At 40.5% G+C, this 20236-nt stretch overlaps 1 protein-coding gene across 2 annotated transcripts in view; it reads left to right on the forward strand.

The window, feature by feature from the left end:
• The window catches only part of KCNG2 (potassium voltage-gated channel modifier subfamily G member 2), a 53673-nt gene that overhangs the window by 16106 nt on the left and 17331 nt on the right, over window positions 1-20236 (forward strand). The window contains exons 2-3 of one of the 2 annotated variants that reach the window (XM_054060820.1): window positions 10950-10997; window positions 15906-16729. In XM_054060820.1, the coding sequence (XP_053916795.1) occupies window positions 15986-16729 (744 nt within the window). In that variant the 5' untranslated portion in view covers window positions 10950-10997; window positions 15906-15985. The remainder of the gene's footprint in view (window positions 1-10949; window positions 10998-15905; window positions 16730-20236) is intronic. The other variant, XM_054060821.1, reaches the window with a different exon arrangement.

The raw sequence follows: 20236 nt of genomic DNA on the forward strand, positions 1-20236 counted from the left end.
CATGAGATCCTAGCATATGTATAACAGGAAGACTATCTACGCAATCAGCTTTACTGAATTTTTTTATAGCTGGGCTTTTGTTTTATATAAATATAATGAATAGCAGGATTCCTAAGGTTTGGAGGAAATTAGCAGGTTTGTGTTGTGATTCGTGGAGAATGCAGTGTTGTTTAAAATCCTTCTGTCTTACTTTACCAGTCTGAGATCAGGAAGGCTAATTTTAGACAGCACCATTTATCCAACAACGTTTATCCAAGTAAGGCTGACTGATATTATTTGACCCTTTTGCTGGCTTCTCTTTTACCATATGGCTTTCCTGTGTGCTTATGTGCCTTACAAAGGACCCATAAGTACTCTGAAAGGAAAACCACAGCCCTTGTATTACATATCTCTTAGGTTTTCCATGATGCCTTCGTATGACTAAGGTATCTCACACCCAAAAATAAGGAACTTCTGTGCTCTGTTTTCCAGCTTAGATACACATTGACAGTTATGCACATACATGTTTCTTGCTGGTTCCCATTACCAGTACCTTTGTATGAGCCAACACCTGATCAAAGTACAGACATCCGAAATTTGCAATGACCAGATGTGAACTTAAGTGAACTTGAGAATTAAGGTGTTATGCTTCATAATACAAATTGTTTAATATGTTCAGCTTGGATAAAACAGGAAGCATTTAGTAATAAATATAGCTGCCTGATGTGAATCTTATGGAAAACTTCTTCCAGATAGCAATTAACTTTAATTACAGAATGTTTTAGGTTTACCTGCACCACAACACAGTAGAAATCTGTTGATTTTTTTTTTTTATTAACAGCACTTCTGCTGTTTCAGTCAGTATCTTATCTCCATGGAGACATCAGTTGATACGCAGTGCTGTCTTCTGATGTAGAGTGCCATGCTTTAAAAAGTTATGAATATGAAAGTTCTTTTGTTGCTGCCAAAAAAAAAAAAATACCCAAAGGCTCTGTGTGGAGAGATTTTCAAAGGACCTAAAGGACACTGTGTACCTAGGACAGTTTTGGTTGCCTAAATATAGGCACCTGGTGCTCTTTTAAATGTACTAGCACAACTTGCTTGGCATCGGGCTGTTGCTGTTGAGTCACTTCTGCCATCCTCAGGCATCCCAGGATGTCTTAGGTTGCACTAGATGCCTCTGTGCAGGCACCAGTTTTGAGCTCCTTGTTGCCACTAGAAGCCAGTGAGGACTGATTTGACCCTTGGTGCCACCTGACCCTGCACTCCTGATGGCTGTGCTTGGAGACTCACAAGCATTTCATGTCTCAGATCTGATGTCTGTCATTTCCCTGCCAGTTCAGGAGAATATATATACACAAATATACATATATAAATGTATGGGATATATATATAGGGGGAAAATACAATTTTTTTAGGGGACTGTTTACATGTATTGATATATATTTAAGCATGGGCTTAGTACCAGTTATGCATTTAATTGGTAAGGGTTTTCTTATGTGATATTGCAGACAGGGTCCTGATTCCAAGAGAAGCAGAGAGCTTCTCATAAGCCGCTTGTCACTTGCTAATTTACATGAAAAGTGCAGGGACTCAGCGTATGCTTGAATTAAACTCTAAAATAATGAAGTGTTTGCTTTATAACATATTTATTACTATTCAAAGCCTCTTACTCTTCACTCCTCCTCCTTCGCAGTCTTTCAGAAAATTACATATTTCTTTTTGACTTATTAGTTGTTGTTAGCATAAAAATACCAAGTTATCTTAGTTCATTATCATGTTTTATCTGAAAAAAGTACAATTTACATTTCTTAGTTGGCCACAAGAGGTTTAGCTAAGTGTTTTCTCTCTCTTGCTCTCTTCCTGTAAACTCATCTGTGTTTGCTCGTCTTTCGTATTTGTTTCACACTTTGTTTCCCTTCTAGATCATCAAGCTGTCCTGTACAGAAACAAAAGCATCCCCGTAATGACTACAGAGACACAGAAATTTAGATTATGAACTGGACTCACTGTATAGCACTGGTAGGATCTTTCTTGCTGACTAATTCTGTCTTGCAAGGCTTCCCAAGGTCCCCCCTGCTCCAGCTCCTCAAAAGCCTAAGACTGTCCTCTCTAGGAGCCACTTTCTATAACTGCTTCAATTCCCTTTGACTCAGTCGAAGCTAAGGCTTGTAGAGTGTAATGATACTCTTCAGCACAGTGTTTCTGAGACCAAATAGGGCTGCAAGTTCCTGCCAGAGTATAGAAGTATTCAGAAGCCAAATATTTATTTCATTTAGTTGTATGGGACTGAATTTGGAGAGTAAATTTTCTTGTTGGGAAGGGAACTGAATGAACTGGAGAGCAGCTGCTTGAACAGACCTTAAGCTAAATAGTTCTGTGTCAGAGTGCGCTACTGAGACTGCCGAATGCATTAAATAAAATGAGGTCATTTAAAGTGTAAAACAAATAATACAAGAAGAATTATGCAGTACAAATGAGATTACATGCTTTCCTTTCAAGCATCTTCATTAAGTAGCTGTTAGCTACTTATTTACTGATCTTTATTCAGATTTTTAGATGCTGATATCCCTGTTTACTTTTTACGTGATGAGAAAGCAAATGAGATATGAATTCATATTTTATGAGATGTTATTTATTGAAAATTTTCAGGAGGAGAGAGAAGTTATTTCTGTGTGTGTTTCTTCAATGGCTCTTTTGTGTTAATAATAGAGGCTGGTTCTTAGTAAGAAAACAATAATAAAATAATGAGGTAATGAGAAAAGATAAGTTGAGGTAGCTAAATCTGGAGTGATTTTTGGTTTTATTGCATGATACAAATATCACAGAGGTGCTGAGCACGTAAACCTTGTGCCTTAGAAACACTTCTTAGCGCTGTCACTGTGGAAGAGAAGGGAAGGGTCTGTGCAGAGAGCAGGCTTTAGATTCTTTAGTGACAAGACATACCAATATTTACCAAAGTACACACTTTAAACTGAGCCGGAGTCTAGCTGTTTGTCAGCACCTATGAAACTCCATTGTCTTTTGCATTTACCCAAACATCAAACTTTTCTTCCCTGACAATGCTGGTAAAGCAGTGCTCCAGTGACTGTGACCTGATGAGTTAGACCATCTTACTCAACTGCAGAGCCCCTTCTAGGGAGCTTCCTTTGGCAGTCAGGAAGTGTAGTCAGAAAGAAAGAGGTGCAAAGTTATTCATGCATTTGGCAGCCTTCAACTTCTTTGAGAGGCTGTTGGACCTTCTGAAACATAAGAAAGAGCAGCTTTTTGTTGCTGAAAGCGAAATAGTCAAACTTATCCTCTTGGCTGCATAACAAACTGGCTAGCTACTATGATGGCTCATCAGGTAAAAGTGGAATAAAGAGGGAGCGAGCACCCTGGAATCACAGAGTGGGAAGAGGGAACTTACAGAAGCAGCTTCCTCAGCTCTGCTGGCCTGATCACCGTCTTGGTCACCTTCCTCTTTTTCAGTGGTAATGGAGTTCCCACAGGCCTGTTACCCTTTGTAGATGTAGTTGGCAGCAAAGGCAAGCATTTGGAGTGAGAGTTCTACACAGATATCCAACATAACCTGGATGCAGGGTAAACTGGCTTGTGCAATTACAGTGTTTTTGCTGATGTAAAGCCTGTTTGTCTACACAGCACCACATAGTAAGCCTCCCTCTACAGAACTACGCAATATGAACCATGCAGTGGAAAGTTAGAATGAAGTGAAAAAGCTGCTCCTCTGGCAACCCTGAATGAGCCCTGTTGTAATGAAGTCTGACACATCTCCTGAACAAAGCCCTTAGGTTAATTGCCTCCTGATTTTCCATGTTTACCTCATGAGTACCGCAGACTGCAGCTCATGGAGGGAAGGGAAGGTTGGGTGGCAGTGAACTGAAGTATCTTGAAACTCCTTGTCATCTTTCTAATGGTAATAAGATTTAAAGCGTATCAACATAGGGGAGGAAAACAGCAGGCTCAGAGTGTGCCAGAGATACTGGGATGTGACAGAATGATTTGTTGTTTGTAGCATTTGCAGAATAATGTATACTTTATGAGTAACAACACGCCCTTTTTCAGCATGAAAACAACTGCTAAGAAACAAAACCCCGTTAGCAGTAGTGACGCTGTAAAACGAACTCCATAGCTGTATTTTATCCTGACATTTCTGTGTATTTACTGCTGTTGCAAATGGAATGATGGTGAGCAATATGGCAAAAGCTGAAGGAGCTCTGAGCAGAGAATCTTCTCATGGGGAGTGTGAACTGTTCATTTGCTAGCACAATTGCAAGAATAGTTAGTAAATAAATAAGTGCCCTGAGCATCACCCAAAGATCTGGATTGTTTTCGTAATGTTTACATTATTTTCTTACTTTTGTTGCCCCAAGAGCTCACCTCATTCAGTGGTTCATATAAATCTGTTGGGTCAAAAACCTCTGGACAGGAGGGACTGTTATTGGAATTGAGCTTTTCACATTTCTGTCACTGAAGCAGTTCTCTGTCAATGTTATATCAGAATGTGTGTGTTATATGACCTCTTGTCTACCAATATTCTCCAGCAAGATGTCAGTGAAATGTTTTCATCTATTGCACACCTGGTTAATTAGCCAGTCAGTCTGCCTCTTGTATCTGTTCCAATGTTTTTGAAAGGGGAGGTGAGTTTTAAAGGATGACTGTTACAGATATTGCACATAACTGGGTCAGTCATATTTCACTTCATTTTAGAGTCATCATCTTCACGGTGGAATCCATTCATTGCCACAGCGTTGTGTAGATAAGTCCACCAAATCACAATTATTTAAATCTACTTTAAGCTGCTGCAGTATTTCCAGCTCACCACATCCAAATGCTGCACAATCTAGATGTTCCAGGGTAAAGACTGTGCAGAATAAAAGTGAAGGGCTCTGGGAGTTTCCCAGTCCAAGCAAGGAAGCTTCTTCATTATGAAAATGAAACTTGCGTACAGGGTGAGATCTAGAGCACCCTGTCATTTAAAAACATGACCAGAGGACAGGATTCCTGTGTTATGCCCACAGAGAGTAGGACAGACAACGCTCAATGCATGAAGCAGCCGTTACTAACCTTTTGTCTTTATTCCCAGTGCTCAGTGTATGCCATCATGCCATAGAGTTCAGGATCTCCCTTCTGTTTAAAGGTCACCTCATCCAAGGACTCTGAAAGTGCAACCTTCTTTATCTTGTCCAGTCTTAAGAGTCTAAAATGGAAAGGTATTCTATGCAATGATGTTAATAATTAACTGAAATAATTTTGAATTCAAAGATATACTTGTGTTTAAACAGTCTATTTTTGAGATCAATGAACAATTGACTTACGAAACACACAAAAGAACAAAAATGTCATCTGTAAAAAATCAGTGAAGATGCATAAAATCTGGTGTTAACTAATTAAACCTAACAAAACAAGCTAGATGCATCTGTATACAAGTTAAAACATCTAAAACCTATGAGTACTTGATAAAAGCATTTATTCATAGAATCATATAATCATTTAGGTTGGAAAAGACCTTTAAAATTATCGAGTTCAACCATAAGCCTAACGCTGCCAAGTATACCTCTAAACTATTTACTTAAGCACCACATCTACAAGCCTTTTAAATACTTCCAGGGATGGTGACTCAACCAGTTCCCTAGACAGCCTGTTCCAGTGCCTGATAACCCTTTCAGTGAAGAAATATTTCCTGATACCCAATCTGAATCTCCTCTGGCACAACTTGAGGTTATTCCCTCTCATCTATTGTATTTGAACATGTGTATCTACAATCATTCATACAAACCTGTGAATGGCCCCAGAAAAGATATAAGGACAGATATACCCATCCATTTATATAGGAAAAGTGCCCCAGCAAATTATCATGAACATATATGAATGTGAAACTGGGCATCACACAGTCAAACCTCATTTCCAGTCAGAAACCTAGTTGCTACATTTTGTCCTAAATCGAGCATATTAATCATCTGGGTAGGAAGCTGCTAAGTATAGAATTTAAAAGAATCAGTCGGATAGATCAGAAATAAAAATACTGTTATCAGTGATAGAGGGGGAATAGACCTCATGCTAAAACCTGCTTTTTCCCCTGTAGTGATCTTCAGATCCACTATAACACCTGAATGACAATTCTGTGATTTGCAAAGACACCATGACTTGTTTGCTTTTCATGCTTCCAGGATTTTGGCAATAGAAGTGAGGCAATCTGTTTAATTTCCTGGGTGAGAGGAATAAACAAAGCTGATTTAACATACTACACAGTCTGTCAGTTTTGCATTTGATAGTGCCATTCACATTGTAACTTAGGCCAGCTGTGGAAGCTTAATAATGACAGGAGTAGATATTTTAAATACTGGATTTTGATTATTGGTTATTCTGAAATAGAGCACTCTAAGGACAGGGAAAGAAATATTTCAGGTTGGCGACTAATACCATCTTGAGTAGCAAAGTTTAGTACCATATCTGAGTTTCTTAAACTGGTTGATTAAACAAGATTAATGATTAAGGCTCCTTAAATAAACTTATGGATGATTCATGGAAGGAGAGAAACTTCCCTGTCTAGTGGCTGCCAGTATTCACAGTCAGAGGTACACTGTTAGTGTGGTTCAATCACTGACCAAACAAGCAAGTCTTACGAGGAATGGCTGAGGAAGCTGGGGTTGTTTAGCCTGGAGAAGAGGAGGCTGAGGGGAGACCTTATGGCTCTCTGCAACTACCTGAAAGGAGGTTGTGGAGAGGAGGGAGCTGGCCTCTTCTCCCAAGTGACAGGGGACAGGACAAGGGGGAATGGCCTCAAGCTCTGCCAGGGGAGGTTCAAACTGGACATCAGGAAAAAAATTTTCACAGAAAGCGTCACTGGGGCACTGGCAGAGGCTGCCCAGGAAGGGTGTTGAGTCCCCATCCCTGGAGGTATCTAAAGACGCGTAGACGAGGTGCTCAGGGATATGGTTTAGTGGCAGATAGGAATGGTTGAACTCATCGCAAGAGTCTTTTCCAACCTGGTGATTCTATGATTCTAAGTGAAGACAGAACAAATTCTAAAAACTAGGCTCTTGCGACTGTTTCTTAGTTCATGTTGCAGTTAACAGGAACTGGAACAAAAAATCTCCACATTCGATCTCATCTCCTCAGACTCTGGGAAGTATAGCTCCTGATCTGAAGTCTGTTCAGTTTAACCTGTCACTCCATGCATATATGGTGTCTCTGTTGAAATATTCAGCAAATATGAACTGAGGATGAAAGCACACTTTAGAAAGATGTGTTTTTCCTGTAACCAAATGAGGGTTAATACCCCTAAACAAATAAAGCATGGTTTGAGCATGATGCTCTGGTTTATTGGCAAGTATAATAATTAACTTTTCTGCCTAATCCTTTTGGATCTGCCTAAACCTTGCAGGCTTTGCTAGTTTTTTGTTGCTCAGGACACAGACAGTTCCATTTAGTGAAATACACTGTGAAAGCACTCTTTATTTTAGGACATTTGTGAAATCCTGATGCTCACTAACCTGAACAAAGTTCTGTAATTCTGAGGAGAATGCAAAAGGGAGCGGTGCTTCCTCTTCCTGTACTTTATCTAGCACGTCTGCCCTTCTCTGCTGTGCAACTGAATTATGCAAATTGCTTCATAGGAACAACAGTTATACTGTGTTTAGAGTACAAAGATAAATGGGCACTGAAAGCTTGTGGAAGTGCAGAAAAACGGTTTGTGCTACGAAGATGCAGCTAAGGATCCCATACCTTCAGGTAGTTAGTTGGACAAAATCTCTGATGTCTTAAAGATGTCACAGTGTTAATACTTTCAATATTCAGCACTGGCAAGAGCTAACACTAGATAACTCATCTGTCTAGTGGAGACAAATAGCTATAGACAGGTGTCCGAATATTAGTGTCGAGGGGTCAAGCTGATTGCTCATTTAACAAGTTGAATTGTTTCAGTTAATTACATAGAGTGGTATAAATGCAAAGAAGGATGTTCAGAGAAGAAAACTCTTCTATTTTTGCTCCACTAAATTAATGAAACTCTTAAGGAAAATGTACACCCAGAGTAGGCAAAAAATGTCCAGCTTCACATGCTGAATTTTGCAACCTCCATTACGGAGTGACTGTTCCTGGGCTTTCTGTTGGTCTGAGCAATGCAGCATCCTCCTTGTGGTCCCAGATTACTCTCTGGAGAAGCCTGTATTCATGCTCAAAGGCATGAGGAACTTGCCTTTCTCTGTTAGATAGGCACATCTTTCTCTGTTAGATAGGCACATCTCAGCTAGGTGTGTAAGACTGCATCACTGAATCCTTAACTCTGATGAAGAAAGTGGACAAAATGAAGGACTATTCAAAAATTCTAGTACCTTTTCAACTTCTTGACTATTGCCTTTCTAAGCAGGCTTGAGAGGTTAGGGATATTAAAGTTTGTTGATAATAAGTACAGAAATATATAAAAATCAGCTTTTGGGGGTTACAGATAAAATACTCTGTGTGAAATCAACCCGACCACCTTTTGTCCCTTGCAGTGTATCCTTGTATAGATTATAGCAGTTTTGCGCTGTTCTAATTTTCATCTGTTGTTTTTATCTGTGAACATTTTGAGAGTGAAGCTAGCAGCATATATAGCAAACAAGGTTTATTTGCATATCTTCAGGATTTTTAAAATCTTGACTCTTCAAAATTGCTTTCAGCACTGATTCCTTTAATTCAGACAGCTTGCAGAAGGCGGCTTTGATGCTTCTGGTTTAATCAGTGTTACTTAATCCCACTTTCAGTTTATATAACACAATATTTTCATGACATAAAAGTAGCAGAGCAACAGGCAGAGTTCAGAACCCTGTTGTGCTTGTTGAGGGTATAAAATATGCTTAGGAAATTTGAAACAAAAATTCAAAGCAAAACATGAGAGAAATACTGCCCATATCTTTGTATAATTATGCTTCAAGATAAATTGGAGTGCTGAGAGAGAGAGTATTGGATCTGTCTAGCTGGGCTTGACCTATAGCTGTGATTGACCTCTCCCTAATTTTGTGTCCAAGTTGTAGTCCCCTGTCAACCTCACTGCAGACCTCTTGATGCGTACTTTGGTTCTACTTGGACACATGTTGAATAGTTCCTCTGGCAAGAGAATTTGAATATAGACATGACACAGTTGCCAGAGAATAGTGTAATGCTGCCTTTGAAGTTATGAGTGCTCTGTATGCATGGGAAAGCATTGGACCATGCAAAGATGCCCAATGTCACACAGAATCACAGAATCACGGAATGGTAGGGGGTTGGAAGGGGACTTCTGGAGATCATCTTGCCTAACACCTCTGCTAAAACAGGTTCACCCGCAGCAGGTTGCGCAGGAATGCACCCATGCGGATTTTGAATATCTCCAGAGAAGGAGACTCCAAAACCTCCCTGAGCAGCCTGTACCAGTTAGTGCCCATTGTCCCGTGTCTTGTCACAGGCAACCATTGAAAAGAGTCTGGCCTCATCTTCTTGACACCCACTCCTTAGAGGTTTGTAAGCATTGATAAGGTCCCCTCTGCTTTCTCTTTTCCAGTCTAAACAGACCCAGGTCTCTCAGCCTTTCTTCATATGGAAGATGCCCTAGTCCCCTGATGATCTTCACAGCCCTCCACTGGACTCTCTCCAGCAGTTCCTTGTCTTTCTTGAGCTGGAGAGCGCTAAAGTGGACGCAGTCCTCCAGATGGAGCCTCACTAGGGCAGAGTAGAGGGGGAATGTAACCTTCTTGACCTGCTTAATGCACCCTAGGATACCATTGGACTTCCTGGCCATGAGGGCACATTGCTGGCTCATGGTTAACTTCTTGCATTCCTGGATTCTCAGGTCCTTCTCCACAGAGCTGCTTTCCATCCTGTCAGCCCCTCACCTGTGCTGATGCATGGGGTTGTTCCTCTCTGTTTGCAGGACTCTGTATTTGCCTTTGGTGAACTTCCTCTCTGCCTGACTCTCTAGCCTGTCTAGGTGTTGCTGAACGGCAGCACAGCCTTCCGGTGTATCAGCTGCTCTTCCCAGTTTTGCATCATCATGTCAGGTCTGAATGTGTTAACTTGAGGGCAAGAAGCCATAGAGTTGGATACTATGGTGCCCTAATTGGACTGTGACAGCCTGCTTTCATGTGTGGCCAGCAGGACTGGGGAAGTGATTGCCCCCTTGTACTCGGCACTGGTGAGGTCGCACCTTGAATACTCTGTTCAGCGTTGAACTCCTCACTACAAGAAAGACATTGAGGTGCTGGACCATGTCCAAAGAAGGGCAATGAAGCTGGTGAAGGGTCTGGAGACCAAGTCTTACGAAGAGCGGCTGAAGGAACTGGGATTGTTTAGCCTGGAGAAGAGGAGGCTGAGGGGAGACCTTATCACTCCCCTACAGCTACCTGAAAGGAGATGGGTACAAGTCTTTTTTGCCAGATAACCAGTGGTACGACGAAAGAAAGTGGCCTCAAGTTGCACCAGGGGAGGTTTAAACAAGATTAATACTTTAAGAAATATTACTTTAGTGAAAGGGTTGTCAAGCACTGGAACAGGCTGCCCAGGGGAGTGGTTGAGATGCCATCCATGGAAGTATCTGAAATACGTGTAGATGTGGTGCTCAAGTACATAGCTTAGAGGTGAACTTGGCAGTGCTAGGCTTATGGCTGTACTTGATCTTAAAGGTCTTTTCCAGCCTAAATGATTACATGATAACGAGTATGTAGGGAGCCATGTTCATGTTCAGTGTGGACAAACTGAGAAACTAATTCCCCCAAATCAGGTGAAGAGTCTGCCTTCTTGCTAAGCTGTGTCTGTTTCATTGCTTTTGTATCCTCACGGTTTTATTTCCTTTTTTTTTGTTGTTCGTTTGGGATTTTTTTGTTTGGGGGGGGGGGGTAGGGGGAGTTTGTGGTGGTTTTTTGTGGTTTTTTTTTTGTTTGGTTTGTTGTTTTTTTGTTTTGTTTTGTTTTAAATCTCTATATTATTTGCACCCTCTCTTCATGTTTCCATAGTTCCTGGCAGGGACTCATAACTGGAAGTCCAGGTTCTACTGAAATATAGTAAGTACAAGAGTAACCTGAATCTCCCTAACTTCTTTGTCCAAAGAGTTAGCTGTAATACCACTAAAAGTATGGTAAATTGCGTGTGTAAGTTTGACTATTAAAATAATTTTGTGCATTGTGAATTATAAATCATGTCACAGTACCAAGTTGGAATTGCTTTGGTCCTAGGCGCATATCATCTTCCAGCACATCTCTGACTGAATGACTCAGCATTGCAGAATGGATTCACTGACTCAACTCTAGTTGGACTTCAGAGAAAACATCATGTGGTCACCCTAATCTATGTTTCATGTGTGTGGCTTTATATTATGACACAGTAACCTGTGCTCTGCCAAACTGTGTTTCATTTCACAATGAAAATCTTAAAACATTAATGACTAAAAAGCCTCATGACTTCCTCTTGCTCCCGTATTACAAGTGCAAACCTTTAGTACTTTGTAATTTATAGCAGCAGTTAAAAAGTGACTATTCACAAAACCATGCAGTAGTTAAACTAGGAAGGGACGTCTGAAATTCATTTAGTTTAACCTCCACTGCGTAAAACAGCATCAGCTAGAACAAGCTTCTCAGGACTATGTCCAGGTGGGGTTTGAATATCCCTAAGGATGGAGACACCACAAACTCTCTTGGCATCCTTTTCCAGTGTTTGACCACCCTCACAGTACCAGTTCTTCTGTGCAACTGCACACAGTCCTCTTAATTCCTCTGATTTGCTCCCCAGGCTGCGTGCATTTGTGTACAAGTGCTTTAGAGGCACTTAGTCATGATGATTTCCCAGAAAAGCTATGAGCACTCTGCCTGTGACGCTTCCCTGTAGGCATATACACATTTAGGTGCATACGCTTGATATGGTCACCCTTCAGCCCTTTGCTGCTGATCACAAGGTCCCTCCTGGCCACGTCACCATGCACCCTCTGCTGCCCTGCTTCATCCCCATAGTCGCTAGTTTGAAGCTCTCCTCACCAGGCTGGCCAGCCTGTTGGCAGGGATGCTTTTACCCCATTTTTCATAATCATTCAAGGCAACTCGAGACCAGTGGAGCCTCATATCATATATGGCTTAGATGCAAGAATAATGATAAAGCTGGGGTGCTGAAGAATGTTTTTGAGAAGAGTGATGAGAGCACGCAAGGTGAAAAAATAGTAAGTAGGGAAGTAGCCCCCTCTCCACTGAGAAAATAGTTCAACAAAAAAGAGAATATGAAACAGTTGTGTGCTTCTGACATTTATTTAATCCTTAAAACTATTGATGAGAAATACCTGTATTTTAAATACCTCAACTGTCTGCTTTTGACAAAATTTGGCTGAACTTTTGTGTGTGTGTGTAGGCACACACATATGCATGCATAGGTGGCCAAAGAAAGTACTTAGTGAACAGAAATTCTTCTGCTTTACTTAAAAAAGAAAAGAATCCACAATATGCATGACCCACCCTATATGTATATATGATCATCAAACCGAAACATTTATACAGCATTTTAAAATTATGAACAACAAATATAGAGTCAAATTCTACCCTGTGTCCCTGCAAGAGGCAGCTTATTACAGTCTGTGTTTTAATAGTCTTTCTTGCACTCATCTGTCAGATTAAATGGTAGAAATGCCAACTGGATGATCATTTCTGGAAGTATTGGCTTTTAAAGTTAATCTTCAATGGGATGCTTTACTGTAGGCATGTGCATACATTAGATAACCTTGGCATGCAAAGAGTATTTTAAGACCCATATCATTTTGAAACACCCTTGAGTATTCAGTGAAGGTCATGATACATTCCATGCACATAAGATCAGAAGCAGACCTTCAAAGCTTATTATACCTCTCAGGATAGATGGTACACTGGGAGCCAACAGTGACATATGCTCTTTTTCTGTAAGACACTTCAGAGTGGCAAAACAAGTTTTTCCATGCTGTTCTGCTAACATCTGAGCCCTGGTCTAAGTCAACCACCTCAGAGATGCCAAGGAGAGTAATATGTACAACTCTCTTCACATGCTTACCTTGTAGCTAAGATTTCCAAAACAAATGCTGTCAAATAATGATGGATTCTGGATCTGTTATGGATTCTGGGATCCTGGAATGTTTGCCTGCAAACAAGACTGAGGTCAGAAAATTCATTTTGGTAACTAAACTTCAGCATCGGACACTGCCAGTACTGTCCAGAATCAACCTGTTAAACCAAACACAACACTATCTGTAACTACTTCTGTTATCGCTTTATATTTATCCACTGATGATACAAAAAAAATTAATAACTGCTTCCTTAAGCTTTATGTTTAATCACTGTCATTTTATATCCATAAAATAAAAGGTTAACCCTCTGTAATTCAGTGGTTTTATGATCAACAACATGCTTACAGATTGTCATGTTGAGTTAGCTGTTTCTGGGAGGCAGGAAGAAGTACACATAAGGTAAGATTCAAAGTAATTCTGTGAAATTTATCTGGCCCTTTTATGCAACAAGCTGCTACATGGGGGAGAGAAGAACAGCAAACCCTGGCCTTGATGTCAAAACAATATATTACTTTTTATATGTTGACTTGTATAACAAGTGAGGGATGAAAACAAAAGTGTAGTGTCCTCAGAAGTGGCAGTGAATATTTTAGCTTATCAATAAAAAGCAGCAAGTGACTAAACCCTTAAAGCATATGCTGTGCTGACAGTGCATTCTCGTTGTGACAGTAATGGTATTTGCAATCCCAGCTGCACTCAAGCCTGTCTCTAAAAGCACCCTTTTCTCAGAAGGCACGTTGCTGCCTCTTAACCTTTACTGGTCCTTAGCCAGGCAGAGGCATTGTTCCTGTTGCCCTGTATGAATGGATGTTCAATCAATTTTTTTTTTCCCAAAGTGAAAACGGAGAAATTTTGGCATTGTTAGTTCTTCAGATATGTACACACTACCAAAAAGTATCATTGGGTAACTGAACACACCTTTTTTGTGTGTGTGTAAACCAGCTTTTATGTGACTTTTTACAAATATCCAACATAGAATCATAGAATAGTTAGGGTTGGAAGGGACCTTAAACTTCATCTAGTTCGAACCCCTCTGCCATGGGCAGGGACATCCCACTAGATCAAGCTGCCCAAGGCCCCATCCAGCCTGGCCTTGAACACCTCCAGGGATGGGGCAGCCACAACCTCCCTGGGCAACCTGTGCCAGTGTCTCACCACTCTCATAGTGAAGAAATTCCTTCTTGTGTCTAGTCTAACTCTGCTCCTCTCCAGTTTATACCCATAAATGCCTTTCTGAAAATTAGTGGCTAGATCCTCACAGAAATGGAGAAGTAGGAGTACCACTGCAGTTGCTGTGGTTTGGTGGTTTGACTGTGGTTGGTGAGAATATTTAGAGGGTGACTCATGCCTGTGAGTAGCAAATATTCCCCACTTTCTGACATTGTGTTCCCCATCCACTCCCAACCCAAGTCTTCAGTGTGGAGTTGCAACAATCCCATGCTGATTTCTCATTTCCTACTTACTTTGTATTTCAGCAGTTTGGGAAGTTTTAGAACTTGCATAGGACATATCCTAGTACAGTTTTGGAGAGACAGCTTTGGAGGACATGGGTGGAAAGCTCTAGAGAAACTGAGGAAGCGGTATGACAAGTGAAAAAGTATCTTCAGGACATCTGTGGGTTATAGTGTAATAAATGGGGGCTAAGCAGAAGGCACACATCAGACCCTGGAAATAAGCTTGCTGCAACAGTAGATTAGCCTACTTACTGATGTGGGCAAAACTACTTGCAAAAAGAATCTTTTACATCAAACAAAGGTGCAAACTTCCTCCCTCTTCTTGTAGCCCGACCGGGAAAGTGGGGTGAAGTCCAGTTCTCAGCTTCTTGCTTTCTGCCATCCCTTTGAGATCAGTGGGAAAAATTTGTTTGAATTCATCCCAGTGATTTGTTTAGAGATGTCTGCCAGGATCTGGGAAAAGCAATCACCTCCTGCTAAATGTGCCCAATTAAATTCTGCATTATCCAGAAGTAAAAGTAGTGAGCGGGTTGCTTCCAGCTCCACTCCATTAGGTTTGATCTCCCATTTCAGAGCTGCTGCCAGGCTGCAGGGCACCCTGTCCACCTCCTGCAGTCAGAACCACAACATAGCCCCTGGGAGCTGCTGAGACGAGCTCTGTGGCAGATCAGTGTGTCTGCCCATCTGTGCTCAGAGCCGCAATGCACACCTCCCTGCAGGAGATGTCACTATCCTGCATGGCAGGCACCCAGCATGAGAAGAAGAAGCTTTCTACCTTTTAGAAATGTGGCTGTTCAGGTAGATATGCCCAACAGAGCTTTAATCCAGTTAGTTGGGGTACCAATGGCAATTGGATCTTAGTAACACACGCTTTGTGCTCAAGGACGCAAACCTTCTTGGATGCGGGCTGCAGACTGGATTCTTAGTTCCCATATATTCATTTCTCTTGGTACCTAAGCTTGGTGAATTTAAATTGGGAATGACCAGCATTGCTGCAATCACATTTCTGACTGTACTGTAGGTATATTTTGTCCTCACACTATAGGAATTTATGTGATAGATACATTACATAGATGGACCAAGATATTCAAAAATCCATTTGCAACTAAGTTTCTTTATTAAGTTGCTAATATGTAAATTGCCATTTATCCAAAAGACCCATTTTCTCTTCCAGTATCCATCGACATCCAGGATATAGCTTGAACCTCTAGCAAAGAAATTTCTGAAAATTATAATACACTGGATTTGTTTCCTTTCATTCACTGATTAATCCCCCTAGAAGTACCAACATGACTTTTGACCTTTAAGTTCTTTCCCCAAGCAGATAGTCCTAAAATAATAGGGGAAAAAGTAATGCCATGGAGAAAGTTTCTTCAGATTAAGAAGATAGGATTGTTTTACATCTAACAACTCCTTAAATTTGTTGTAATTCTGTTTTACAGATTGACTCTCCAGTCAAGGTCTAGAGGTGTTTGTTTGAGTAGCCTCTACCTCCCTATGGACTTAATAAATCTGTCACGAAATGGCATTGCTCACTGGGAATGCTGATCCTGAGTTCACCTCCTACTCCTTCAATAACTTGGAAAACCTGTGTGAAGTGCAAACCAAGAAAGGGTTCTTCTACAAAAAGGCCAAACTTCTGCACCCCAGGGAAGACCTGTGCTGCTTAGCCCACCTGGAGGACCGGACCAGGTTTGTGATCATCAACGTAGGTGGTATTAAATACAAAGTTCCATGGACCACCTTGGAGAACTGCCCCTTGACCAGGCTTGGGAAGCTAAAATCTTGCAACAATTATGATGAGATCATGAACATCTGCGATGATTATGATGTTAGCTGCAATGAATTTTTTTTTGACCGTAATCCTAGTGCCTTCAGGACGATCATGACTTTCCTGACAGCTGGGAAGCTGAGGCTTCTCAGGGAGATGTGCGCTCTTTCTTTTCAGGAGGAGCTTGTGTACTGGGGTATAGAAGAGGACCACCTGGAGTGGTGCTGTAAAAAGAGATTGCAACAGAAAGAGGAGGAGGCAGATGAGTCCAGGCTGTATGAAGGGGAGATGATATTTAGTGAAACTTCGCGATGTGCCTTCCAGAACAATAGCCGATTGAGTTTGTGCATGCGAAAGCTCAGGGATATGGTGGAGAACCCCCACTCAGGGATCCCAGGAAAGATCTTTGCTTGTATTTCAATCTCTTTTGTTGCCATCACCGCAGTCAGCCTCTGCATCAGTACCATGCCAGATGTCAGAGAAGAAGAAGACCGGGTGAGTGCAGCTTTTCTCAGAGTAAAGTGTGTTTTGCATTGTAGTCTCCTCAGAGAAAGTGACGGGCAAAGTCACTCCAGCAGTCTGGCAAGTATTGCATTCAGTATTTGTAATATAGAGGGCTGGCTAGGGTAGAGCACAGAAAGCATTATGGCACTTAATATTGAGGGAAGATTGGGCCAAACTCTGCCTTGCCAGCACAGCTTTGCCAGTTCACACTAGCAGACAGTTTTACATAACACATTTGTTTTCTGAAATCTCTAACCAGATGACAAGCTAGTTATTGTGGAACAATTGAGGCTCAGTTTTTTCAAGTTAGATTAGTTTATTAAGAGCTAACAGATGAATTTTCCTTAATGGTACTTTTAACACACCACTTTGAATGAACTCTCAGTACCCTACTGTAAAAAACACATCTAAAATATTTTGATGGTGTGGGTGAGTTAAAGGGCAGGGAGACTGAGGCAGGAATTTAACAGCAGAAACAAAAGCAAATGTCCCAGTTTTCAGACATGCTTAGTATTCTCGTGTGTAAGTTGTGGATGCTGCATGCCCTTGAAAATCAAGTCTTACAGATATTTTGTTTATTCTTTAATTCAACAAATTTCATAGAATCATAGAATGCTGCAGTCAGTTCTCCTGTTTGTATATTTAAATGGTGTTTTGAAAAATCGGGGAGGGTGCAAAAAACCTGTGAATATCAGACACCTGGGAAAAATGCCATACAACAAGAAATTTGAACATTTCACTTTATTTATATAAAAGTGAGAGGATTGAGAAAATAGTGAGTTTTTTATGGGGAGAAGAGACCTTTAATTTAAGCAGGGAAAGGATCCATGGTTAAAAGCTGAATCCTGATAAATTCATGTGGGAAACTAGGTGCTAGTAATTCATGGTGATGAATTACTGGGGCAGTCTTGGAAGTGAATTAATGGGTTTTGTATTATCTTATGTTTTCAGTTCAAAGTTCAGTGCCCTTCTGGAAGGTAGCCTTCAGCTAAAGACACTTTACATCAATCAAAACTAAATTACTGATTTCAGCTCAAGTTACAAAGGTGTAATGCTTGCAATACAGAGGTGATCAGAAAAAAATGATCTGGTGGCTTTCTGTACCCTTAAATTCTAAAAGCACAGAGTTCCTGTGAATAGGCTTTGTTCTGCCACAGAACGACTGTGGAAGGAATAGAAATTGTGTTTGGTTTGAGACAAAGGTGGCTCTCTAGCATAGGGGACAGGTGAAAGATCACTTCTTACATAGCTTAGTTCATCCACAATGTTCCTCACCTGCTACTGAATCAATGCAGGTCAGCATTCTATTTGACCTGTAATTAGTCATGAAAAGAGTCATAAACAGATTTTGGACTTGCACAAATGGGTGTAAATACCCATGCAGATCTTTTCAGCCTCAGTAGGGCTGGGCAAGGATTCAGAAATACATGGCTTAGCAAGCCATGCTGTACATGGCTTAGCAAGCTGATGCAGCTCATCAAATAACAAATGCAGAGAGGAGTGAGTTCATGTGAATTCAAAGTCATGTTAATCATCCTAAGCTGTATTCCTAGTACCTAGTTTAAAATTTGTGCCCAGGGACATCTCTTTGGTCTGATTTTGGAGTTTGCTAACAAGCAGAAAATGCGTGTGAATCCCTCCTGACTAAGGAACAAATAAACAGTAAATATTATCTCAAGAACACACTGTATTTGATGTGTACGTTTTTGCTGGCGTTACCTTTTTTGTGATTCCATGCCAGAACTGTTGTGGAAACTCTGGCTAACAAGCTGTGGTCTTTTCCTTGAGATGGCATTTTCCAGAAGGCAAGAGCTTTATGTGCCACCTGCCTGTCCTGTTACTGCTTCAGGGAAAGAGATTGGTTAATCATGAATAAAAACATGCTGCAGAGCAATTTTTTAATAGCATCTGAATGGGCCAGCTGTTACACCCAGTGATGTCCTGCAGAGGTGTAAGTGACCTCACACAGATGTAAGTGTGGGACCATAGAAGTAATTACAAAGTGGGTGAGGAAATTATTTTAGGTACCTGCCTCTCTCTTTTAAAATACAGAAGAAGAAACAGTCATACATTTGGTTAACTTTATGAACTATTACAGATGTTCTAGACGACAGTGGCAAGAGCAGGAAGGATTGTATTCCTGTGTACCATAGCTGTCTTGTTCTTACTAATGGTCATCCTGAGTATTACTCTTTTTTTGATGTAGTATCATATATTTCAGATACTGCACAATTATCAATGAAGCTAATAGTATCAGATCTTAAACTACTTTTTATTTATTATACTAGGATATATATTTTGTCTCGTCAATTTTTTTTCTCATTTAGCTTTTATTTACTGATTAAATTAAATAAAAAATGGCAATCCAGTAATGTGTACAATAGCTGCTTATGGAAATCTCAGGAAAAGGACATTTCAAATGTGTAAGTAATTTTATATTTGAAATTTTCAGAATGGGAGATTTCTATGGAAGATCTAGATTTAATGGTGAAAAGTCCCCTGTTCAGCCAAGATACTGCTGAGACAGAATCATAGCAGGAGCCCTCAGGCATTGAGTTCTTTCAAGACCACTACAAAAATGATCTCCAAGACATGAAAATAGCCAGAGGCATAGAGTATCCTTAAGGCATTTTAGACATACGATACCTTTAAGTAGGCTGCACAACTCTAATAAAATGGCAGGCATCTAGTGACTCAAGGAAAGCAGCTAGCATATCACAGGAGTCTTAAACCAGTTGGGGATACATTACAGCAAAAGCTTTAACGAAATGGTGAGAGCTGAACAACCAAAACACATTGAGAGATTCAACTGAAAGCCAAACGGTCATCATACTAGACACTTCATTTTTTTTCCTTGGTGAAAACAGGAATGTCAACTATTTCAATCTGAAGAAGAAAGCTTCTTTCTTTTGTTAGACAATCTTCCTCATCACAGAAAAAAAGATGGTGAGCTCAAGAGTTTAACATTGAACATTTTGTCCTGATTCACAAAAGCATTTGTAGGCTGGAGTCCCACTAAGCTCAATCATTTGTAGTACAACAAGTGGGAAAAGCTAGTCTAATTAAAGACGCTGTGATAGGAAGTTACAGTTTAATAATCTTCAGCTGAAGAATGTTACAACAAAGAGAGAGACTCATAAATAATGAAGTTAATAATAGCTCGTAAAGAAGCCTGAAACTATTTAACTTTCTAAGCTTAATTTACACACTGTGCTTCAACTTTCATATTAGTGAGGATGGGAAATAGATAAAATGTGAATGTACATTTTAAACAACCTTGTGGCTAAAGATTTCATTTCACAAACATACATGGAAAAGTAATTTCAGACAAAGTTAAGAGAGACTTGTATAATGATTCTTGACAGCTTTTCATAGACAAGCCATTGACATAGGGGCTGAATGTGCAGTGAGGCTGATTGAAAACTGGCTGAACAGCCAGGCCCAGAGAGTGGTGATCAGTGACACAAAGTCTAGTTGAAGGCCTGTAAATAATGGGGT

The sequence above is a fragment of the Cuculus canorus genome, chromosome 2 (assembly GCF_017976375.1).
Source record: "Cuculus canorus isolate bCucCan1 chromosome 2, bCucCan1.pri, whole genome shotgun sequence".
Lineage (NCBI taxonomy): Eukaryota > Metazoa > Chordata > Aves > Cuculiformes > Cuculidae > Cuculus > Cuculus canorus.